We start from the raw sequence: 10,000 nt of genomic DNA, 5'->3' as shown, positions 1-10,000 counted from the left end.
ATTCTCTGTGTTAACCTGCCTGACCGCTGCACTGAGCGAATCGCTCCGGGTTCAATCCACAAGACGAGACTCGCACCAGCAAACCCACCATTACCTGCTGGAAACTGTCCCTCAGCAGCCCCTGGTCCTCGGGGTGAGCGAACTCAAACACCTCCTTCCCCAGGAGCTCCTGTCAAGGGAGGACAAGACAAGACAAGCTGGTACTTTACACAGACAACCACCTCAGGGACAAGACAAGGACACTGGTGCGGTACACAGGACAACCAAGGGGTCACACAGAGGACAGGGTCTCCTCTGTCCACCCACAGGATCCGGGACCTGGGGGGTGCTGTACCCCCCCCCCCAGTGACGGGGGGTGCTGCCCCACCCAGTGCCATGCGACGGGGTGTGGGGGCACTAGGGGGGGGGATCCTGGGTACGCTGCCCCCTCCCCCCAAGTGATCCTGGGTACGCTGCCCCCCCCAGTGATTCGCCGGAGCGCTGCTCTGCGGGCCACGCTGCTTCGTGCTTGCTTACCTGTGGCTGGTAGCCCACAGTGGCCACGCAGCGATGGTCCACGAAGGTGAAGACCCCTTTGCTGCTGTGCCGGGAGATGAACTCGATGGGGATGGAGATGTTACTCATGTCAGTGCTGTTTGAGCAGCTGGTCGTCTGGGCAACAAACAAAACAAAACAAAACACACATTACTGGCAAGAACATCAAAATGACTCCGAGCCCAAAACCAGAGCAACTGAGACAGAGTATAACTAATACACAGTACAACTGAGACAGAGTATAACTAATACACAGTACAACTGAGACAGAGTATAACTAATACACAGTACAACTGAGACAGAGTATAACTAATACACAGTACAACTGAGACAGAGTATAACTAATACACAGTACAACTGAGACACAGCACAACTGAGACACAGTACAACTAAGACACACAATGAATTGCAAAGACAACACAGCTGTAGGGGGGACGCGGCTGAACCCTGACAGTCACTCCTGCACAACTGGAATTACAGCAGTGACCACACTGCAGTTCAGGAGCGCGGGTATTTGGTGTATGATAATAATAATAATAATAATAATAATAATAATAATAATAATAATCTGGGACTCACCTGCAGTCTGCCGATGGCCACCAGACAAAACTTACTGCCCTGCACAGCGTCCGCCTCCTCCTCCAGCAGCGAAATTCCTGAAAAACAAACAAGCAAACAAACAAACAAACACAGAGACAGACAGACAGACAAACACAGAGACAGACAGACAGACAGTTATTAACTCATTCAGTAGCAAACATAATCTCAGAGAAATCAGGACACAAGCTGTATTTATGTAATTTGGTGCTTGAGATCACATCAGGGCTGGGAATCAGACTCCTATTGCACAGCAGTGTGATCCAGTCCAGGTTTCACTAGCAGCTTGATCAGCCCCAGTGTGTCTAGGGAACAAGCTCAGGTGTGTCTGATTATTAAACTCCTAGTGAAAGCAGGACTGGATCACACTGCTGTGCAGCGGGAGTCTCATTATTAAACTCCGTGCAGCGGGAGTAGTGAAAGCAGGACTGGATCACACTGCTGTGCAGCGGGAGTCTCATTATTAAACTCCTAGTGAAAGCAGGACTGGATCACACTGCTGTGCAGCGGGAGTCTCATTATTAAACTCCTAGTGAAAGCAGGACTGGATCACACTGCTGTGCAGCGGGAGTCTGATTATTAAACTCCTAGTGAAAGCAGGACTGGATCACACTGCTGTGCAGCGGGAGTCTCATTATTAAACTCCTAGTGAAAGCAGGACTGGATCACGCTGCTGTGCAGCAGGAGTCTGATTCCCAGCCCTTCATTTCCAATGAAGGGAATCTTGTCAACCAGACATGACAATACACACACACACACACACACACACAGGTTTTAAAGCAATTAGAAATGAGTAATTGCGTTACGTGCCAGCAGGGGGCCAAGACTTGATGTATCCAGTGCAGTGCACCACCACATACTGGGCCTCCCCGTCCTGAACCGGACCCAGACCACTCCTACAGGACAAGCAAACAAGAGAGAGAGAGAGCTCAGAGCCACGGGGAAACCAGAGAGCGCTCAGAGGGAGGTGGGATGTACAAGAGATTTTTTTTTTTAAAGAATTCTTTATTTCATGATGTTTAGAGACAAATAGTGGTGTAGAATAAAGAAATAAATAAATTGTAAACAGTTGAAGATTTACAGCTCACTGCACTGCGTTTACTGTTCCTGAAACACATTGATACTTCCATGTCCCCCAACAAATAAAACCTTTCGCTTCTGTACCCTGCAGTTATACTCCCTATTCAACCCTGTCAGACAGACATAGATAATATAGACTGATATAGACAATACAGATAGATAAATAGACATAGATAATATAGACTGATATAGACAATACAGATAGATAAATAGACATAGGTAATATAGACTGATATAGACAATACAGATAGATAAATAGACATAGGTAATATAGACTGATATAGACAATACAGATAGATAAATAAACAGACATAGATAATATAGACTGATATAGACAATACAGATAGATAAATAGACATAGATAATATAGACTGATATAGACAATACAGATAGATAAATAGACATAGATAATATAGACTGATATAGACAATACAGATAGATAAATAGACATAGATAATATAGACTGATATAGACAATACAGATAGATAAATAGACATAGATAATATAGACTGATATAGACAATACAGATAGATAAATAGACATAGATAATATAGACTGATATAGACAATACAGATAGATAAATAGACATAGATAATATAGACTGATATAGACAATATAGATAGATAAATAGACATAGATAATATAGACTGATATAGACAATACAGATAGATAAATAGACATAGATAATATAGACTGATATAGACAATATAGATAGATAAATAGACATAGATAATATAGACTGATATAGACAATATAGATAGATAAATAGACATAGGATAATATAGACTGATATAGACAATATAGATAGATAAATAGACAGATATAGATAATATAGACTGATACAGACACTATAGATAGATAGACAAATATAGATAATATAGATTGATAAATATAGACAATATAGATTGATAGATAAACAGATATAGAAAATAGATTGATAAATATAGACAATATAAATAGATAGACAGATAGACAGATAGATAGATAGATAGACACACAGATATAGTCTAGACTCATGATAGATGTCATCATCTATCTGTCTATATCTAGATGTCTACATACCTGGCTATACCTACCTATAGATATCTAGATATGTATGTTTGATGTAGATATATGTCATCTATATCTACCTACTTATCTATATGTCTGTCTGTCTACTTATCTATCTGTCTGTCTATATCTATAGTCTATCTATATGGATGGACGGACAGACAGACAGACACTGCATTAAGCCCCTTCTCACCTGTGTCTGTTTCGCAGGAAGTTCAGTCTGTTCAGAGACACGGGATCCACTGGGCAGTTTCCACACCTGCAGAGAAACACAGGAAAACACCAGCTCGATGAGCCCAGCGTGTCCAGCACAGGCAGCAAGAGCGGGGAGTCTTATTATCAGACTCCTAGTCAAGACAGGACTGGAGCAAACCGCTGAGAAACGGGAGTCCGATTCCCATTCCTGGACTCATCCTGCCCCCCTGCCCCTCTCACCTCATCCTGCAGATGAAGGAGCGTCGGGACCCCAAAGTCATCCTCTGGGAGGATTGCTGTCCCTCCTTCTTCACTGTGCCAGTCTTGAGGTCCAGGACTCTCCCTGCGCAGGAAACAGCATTGAGAGTTATAGGAGCTGCATTCAAAAACAGGGGCAACTAACCAGACCCTCGGGAAAGCTCTCCACAGCAAAAGCACAGCAAAGTGTAACAGCGTGGGAAAGCACCATTCCCCGTATCACGTTTCGTAACAATGTTCCGTGTCTCTCAGACCATTTTCGTATACCGTCGTAACATTCGTGTCTCTACAAGACCATTTGGAGAGCATTGTAAAGCACAGAGAGGTCTGGTAAAGCATAGGGAAGCATTGTAAAGCACAGAGAGGTCTGGTAAAGCACAGGGAAGCATTGTAAAGCACAGAGAGGTCTGGTAAAGCACAGGGAAGCATTGTAAAGCACAGAGAGGTGGTGGTAAAGCAGGTAGGGAAGCATTGTAAAGCACAGAGAGGTCTGGTAAAGCATAGGGAAGCATTGTAAAGCACAGAGAGGTCTGGTAGGGAAGCATAGGAGAGGTCTGGTAAAGCATTTGTAAAGCACAGAGAGGTCTGGTAAAGCATAGGGCAGCATTGTAAAGCACAGAGAGGTCTGGTAAAGCACAGGGAAGCATTGTAAAGCACAGAGAGGTCTGGTAAAGCACAGGGAAGCATTGTAAAGCACAGAGAGGTCTGGTAAAGCATAGGGAAGCATTGTAAAGCACAGAGAGGTCTGGTAAAGCATAGGGCAGCATTGTAAAGCACAGAGAGGTCTGGTAAAGCATAGGGAAGCATTGTAAAGCACAGAGAGGTCTGGTAAAGCACAGGGAAGCATTGTAAAGCACAGAGAGGTCTGGTAAAGCATAGGGAAGCATTGTAAAGCACAGAGAGGTCTGGTAAAGCATAGGGAAGCATTGTAAAGCACAGAGAGGTCTGGTAAAGCATAGGGAAGCATTGTAAAGCACAGAGAGGTCTGGTGAAGCTCATTAATAAACAAGGCGTGGCTGTGTACCTGTCATGGTGCTCTCGCTCGTGGACAGCTGCTCTCTCAGCTTGTCCACGTCCTCGGGGTGGACCTGCTCGTACAGGGAGCTGCCGAACCAGTCCGACTGCTGCTGGTTCAGAACCGGCGTGACAGAGTCCGACACGTACACCAACCGGCCCGTCTCACACGACACCACAAACAGGAAGCCGTCCGCAGCCTCCAGGATCAGGTGCTTCAGCTCCTGTGAGAGGAGAGGAGAGAGACGGAGTGAGGGAGAGAGAGAGAGAGAGAGAGAGAGAGAGAGAGAGAGAGAGAGAGAGAGAGAGAGAGAGAGAGAGAGAGAGAGACAGGGAGAGGAGAGAGAGAGAGAGAGAGAGAGGGGAGGAGAGACACACAGGGCATTACAGACACACAGAGCGAGAGTGTGTGTGTGTGTGGTGGGGTGGGGGGGGGGAGGGGGTGTGGGTGTGTGGGGGGGGGGGGGGGGGGGGGGGGGGGGGGGGGGGGGGGGGGGGGGTCGGGTGGTGGGGGGGGGGGGGGGGGGGGTCGTCAGTCAGGAAGGATGGTTTGTAGCTGCCATCGGTGGTCGTGTTGCCAGTGCCGCGCAGGGTCTTCATGTGCGACACGGCCATGCGCAGGATGGTCAGCTTGTCCGGTTTGCGCGCCAGGGCGTTGCACGTGGGCACCATGTCGGACAGCTCCGTGATGTACGCGGTCATCTTGTTACGCCGACGCCGCTCGATCTCACTGTGGTTCTCTCTGCAGAGACACGAGGAGAGGAGAGCGTTACACTGCCACGCACGCACTGACTCACTGAGACACGAGGAGAGGAGAGCGTTACACTGCCACAAACACACACACTGACTGAGACACGAGGAGAGGAGAGCGTTACACTGCCACGCACGCACTGACTCACTGAGACACGAGGAGAGGAGAGCGTTACACTGCCACAAACACACACACTGACTCACACGAGGAGAGGAGAGCGTGCCACGCACGCACTGACTCACGAGACACGGGAGAGGAGAGCGTTACACTGCCACACACACACTGACTCACTGAGACACGAGGAGAGGAGAGCGTTACACTGCCACACACGCACTGACTCACTGAGACACGAGGAGAGGAGAGCGTTACACTGCCACACACGCACTGACTCACTGAGACACGAGGAGAGGAGAGCGTTACACTGCCACAAACACACACACTGACTCACTGAGACACGAGGAGAGGAGAGCGTTACACTGCCACACACACACTGACTCACTGAGACACGAGGAGAGGAGAGCGTTACACTGCCACGCACGCACTGACTCACTGAGACACGAGGAGAGGAGAGCGTTACACTGCCACACACGCACTGACTCACTGAGACACGAGGAGAGGAGAGCGTTACACTGCCACGCACGCACTGACTCACTGAGACACGAGGAGAGGAGAGCGTTACACTGCCACGCACGCACTGACTCACTGAGACACGAGGAGAGGAGAGCGTTACACTGCCACGCACGCACTGACTCACTGAGACACGAGGAGAGGAGAGCGTTACACTGCCACGCACGCACTGACTCACTGAGACACGAGGAGAGGAGAGCGTTACACTGCCACGCACGCACTGACTCACTGAGACACGAGGAGAGGAGAGCGTTACACTGCCACACACGCACTGACTCACTGAGACACGAGGAGAGGAGGAGAGCGTTACACTGAGACACAGGGGAGGACAGCGCACTGACTCACTGAGACACGAGGAGAGGAGAGCGTTACACTGCCACGCACGCACTGACTCACTGAGACACGAGGAGAGGAGAGCGTTACACTGCCACGCACGCACTGACTCACTGAGACACGAGGAGAGGAGAGCGTTACACTGCCACAACGCACTGACTCACTGAGACACGAGGAGAGGAGAGCGACTCACTGAGACACGAGGAGAGGAGAGCGTTACACTGCCACAAACACACACTGACTCACTGAGACACGAGGAGAGGAGAGCGTTACACTGCCACAAACACACACTGACTCACTGAGACACGAGGAGAGGAGAGCGTTACACTGCCACGCACGCACTGACTCACTGAGACACGAGGAGAGGAGAGCGTTACACTGCCACACACACACACACTGACTCACTGAGACACGAGGAGAGGAGAGCGTTACACTGCCACAAACACACACACTGACTCACTGAGACACGAGGAGAGGAGAGCGTTACACTGCCACGCACGCACTGACTCACTGAGACACGAGGAGAGGAGAGCGTTACACTGCCACAAACACACACTGACTCACTGAGACACGAGGAGAGGAGAGCGTTACACTGCCACAAACACGCACTGACTCACTGAGACACGAGGAGAGGAGAGCGTTACACTGCCACACACACACTGACTCACTGAGACACGAGGAGAGGAGAGCGTTACACTGCCACGCACGCACTGACTCACTGAGACACGAGGAGAGGAGAGCGTTACACTGCCACGCACGCACTGACTCACTGAGACACGAGGAGAGGAGAGCGTTACACTGCCACACACACGCACTGACTCACTGAGACACGAGGAGAGGAGAGCGTTACACTGCCACACACGCACTGACTCACTGAGACACGAGGAGAGGAGAGCGTTACACTGCCACGCACGCACTGACTCACTGAGACACGAGGAGAGGAGAGCGTTACACTGCCACGCACGCACTGACTCACTGAGACACGAGGAGAGGAGAGCGTTACACTGCCACGCACGCACTGACTCACTGAGACACGAGGAGAGGAGAGCGTTACACTGCCACACACACGCACTGACTCACTGAGACACGAGGAGAGGAGAGCGTTACACTGCCACGCACGCACTGACTCACTGAGACACGAGGAGAGGAGAGCGTTACACTGCCACACACGCACTGACTCACTGAGACACGAGGAGAGGAGAGCGTTACACTGCCACGCACGCACTGACTCACTGAGACACGAGGAGAGGAGAGCGTTACACTGCCACACACGCACTGACTCACTGAGACACGAGGAGAGGAGAGCGTTACACTGCCACACACACACACACTGACTCACTGAGACACGAGGAGAGGAGAGCGTTACACTGCCACGCACGCACTGACTCACTGAGACACGAGGAGAGGAGAGCGTTACACTGCCACGCACACACTGACTCACTGAGACACGAGGAGAGGAGAGCGTTACACTGCCACGCACGCACTGACTCACTGAGACACGAGGAGAGGAGAGCGTTACACTGCCACACACACACACGCTCTGACTCACTGAGACACGAGGAGAGGAGAGCGTTACACTGCCACGCACGCACTGACTCACTGAGACACGAGGAGAGGAGAGCGTTACACTGCCACACACACACACACTGACTCACTGAGACACGAGGAGAGGAGAGCGTTACACTGCCACAAACACACACACTGACTCACTGAGACACGAGGAGAGGAGAGCGTTACACTGCCACAAACACACACACTGACTCACTGAGACACGAGGAGAGGAGAGCGTTACACTGCCACGCACGCACTGACTCACTGAGACACGAGGAGAGGAGAGCGTTACACTGCCACGCACGCACTGACTCACTGAGACACGCACACACACAGCATGCACAGGGCAGTAACAGATTAAGCTGCAATGCAACAGGAGTCTTACCTTCATTCCTGGAATAAAACTCTCTAATTATTTATTTAGTTAGTTTTTTTTAACAAACTAGTCCATCTTTAAAATGATCATGTGATCTAATCATCCATCATACTGGTAACATGCGATACACAGGCGTGCAAATAAGTTACCAGCCCTCTCTGTGCTTTACAATGCTTCCCTGTGCTTTACCAGACCTCTCTGTGCTTTACAATGCTTCCCTGTGCTTTACCAGACCTCTCTGTGCTTTACAATGCTTCCCTATGCTTTACCAGACCTCTCTGTGCTTTACAATGCTTCCCTGTGCTTTACCAGAGCTCTCTATGCTTTACAATGCTTCCCTGTGCTTTACCAGACCTCTCTATGCTTTACAATACTTCCCTATGCTTTACCAGACCTCTCTGTGCTTTACAATGCTTCCCTGTGCTTTACCAGACCTCTCTGTGCTTTACAATGCTTCCCTATGCTTTACCAGACCTCTCTGTGCTTTACAATGCTTCCCTATGCTTTACCAGACCTCTCTGTGCTTTACAATGCTTCCCTATGCTTTACCAGACCTCTCTGTGCTTTACAATGCTTCCCTGTGCTTTACCAGACCTCTCTGTGCTTTACAATGCTTCCCTATGCTTTACCAGACCTCTCTGTGCTTTACAATGCTTCCCTGTGCTTTACCAGACCTCTCTGTGCTTTACAATGCTTCCCTGTGCTTTACCAGACCTCTCTGTGCTTTACAATGCTTCCCTGTGCTGTACCAGACCTCTCTGTGCTGTTGCTCTGTGCTGTGTTGTCACTATTGGGACACGCTTGTAAGAGCTATTCTAAAATTGCCCCCTACCTGGCAAACCTTTCCTTGTCATTGCTGCCACCCTGGTCATCATCACACCTGCAGCAAGAGCAGACAATCAATAATCAATCACCAACCAATCAATAATCAATGAATAATCAATCACAACCCCTGCACGGAGACTGCACGGAAGCTCGTCACACTGTAGGAGCAGGCCCTGCGTTACCAGCTCATTATCGATAAGCTGTGAAATGTGCCTCTTGAACGGGTTATTCCCAGACCGAGCTGTTTTCTGTGCTAAAGACTCCTCTCTGAAAGCCTCCACACGGATCCATTTTCAACACACCGGAATAACTTGCTTCCGTCTCCTTCCTCGTCATCGTCGTCGAAGTCCAGGCTGGGAAGCAAACAAACAAGCAGGTGGAAATCAGACTCCCGCTGCACAGCGCTGGATTCACCCTGTCCAGGTTTCACTCCGGGTTTGATTAGCCCCAGCGTGTACTGGCAACGCGGACGCGGGACTGAATTCGGAACAAAACCAGGAACGGATCAAACTCCTACACAAACGGGAGTCGTATTCCCGTCCCAGCAACAACAACAAGAAGAAAACAGGGTTTCAAAAACGGTCTGCGCGACGTTGAAACGCTCCCCCCCCTGTACTCACGGTGCCCGTCTCTTGGGACCCCTCTGAGCGACGACAGCCCCCCCGGGCTGGCTCTCCGCACCCTGGTTACCGGGGGCAACACCCAGCGACGGGACGTCCGAGGCCATGTCTGATGAGACACGAAAGAGAGAGAAGAGGGGGTTCTGATACAGGCAGACTTGATCACACTGACAGGAGCATTGTTCCCTC

General features: G+C 49.8%; 1 protein-coding gene across 5 annotated transcripts in view; it reads right to left on the bottom strand.

Moving 5' to 3' along the window:
• Window positions 1-10,000, bottom strand: part of LOC121306891 (aryl hydrocarbon receptor nuclear translocator-like) — an 18,677-nt gene that overhangs the window by 7,421 nt on the left and 1,256 nt on the right. For 3 of the 5 annotated variants that reach the window (XM_041238876.1, XM_041238877.1, XM_041238879.1), the window contains exons 2-12: window positions 9,812-9,920; window positions 9,494-9,544; window positions 9,199-9,246; window positions 5,260-5,470; window positions 4,739-4,955; window positions 3,697-3,799; window positions 3,455-3,520; window positions 1,942-2,027; window positions 1,114-1,190; window positions 517-651; window positions 95-169 (exon numbers count right to left, since the gene is read on the bottom strand). In XM_041238876.1, coding sequence (XP_041094810.1) covers window positions 95-169; window positions 517-651; window positions 1,114-1,190; window positions 1,942-2,027; window positions 3,455-3,520; window positions 3,697-3,799; window positions 4,739-4,955; window positions 5,260-5,470; window positions 9,199-9,246; window positions 9,494-9,544; window positions 9,812-9,920 — 1,178 coding nt within the window. The remainder of the gene's footprint in view (window positions 1-94; window positions 170-516; window positions 652-1,113; window positions 1,191-1,941; window positions 2,028-3,454; window positions 3,521-3,696; window positions 3,800-4,738; window positions 4,956-5,259; window positions 5,471-9,198; window positions 9,247-9,493; window positions 9,545-9,811; window positions 9,921-10,000) is intronic. The other 2 variants (XM_041238878.1, XM_041238880.1) reach the window with 1 other exon arrangement.

This window comes from Polyodon spathula, chromosome 51, assembly GCF_017654505.1.
Source record: "Polyodon spathula isolate WHYD16114869_AA chromosome 51, ASM1765450v1, whole genome shotgun sequence".
NCBI classification, from domain to species: Eukaryota; Metazoa; Chordata; class Actinopteri; order Acipenseriformes; family Polyodontidae; genus Polyodon; species Polyodon spathula.
The sequence above is the reverse complement of the archived record's forward strand: the minus strand, read 5'-3'. Positions and strand labels throughout refer to the sequence as shown.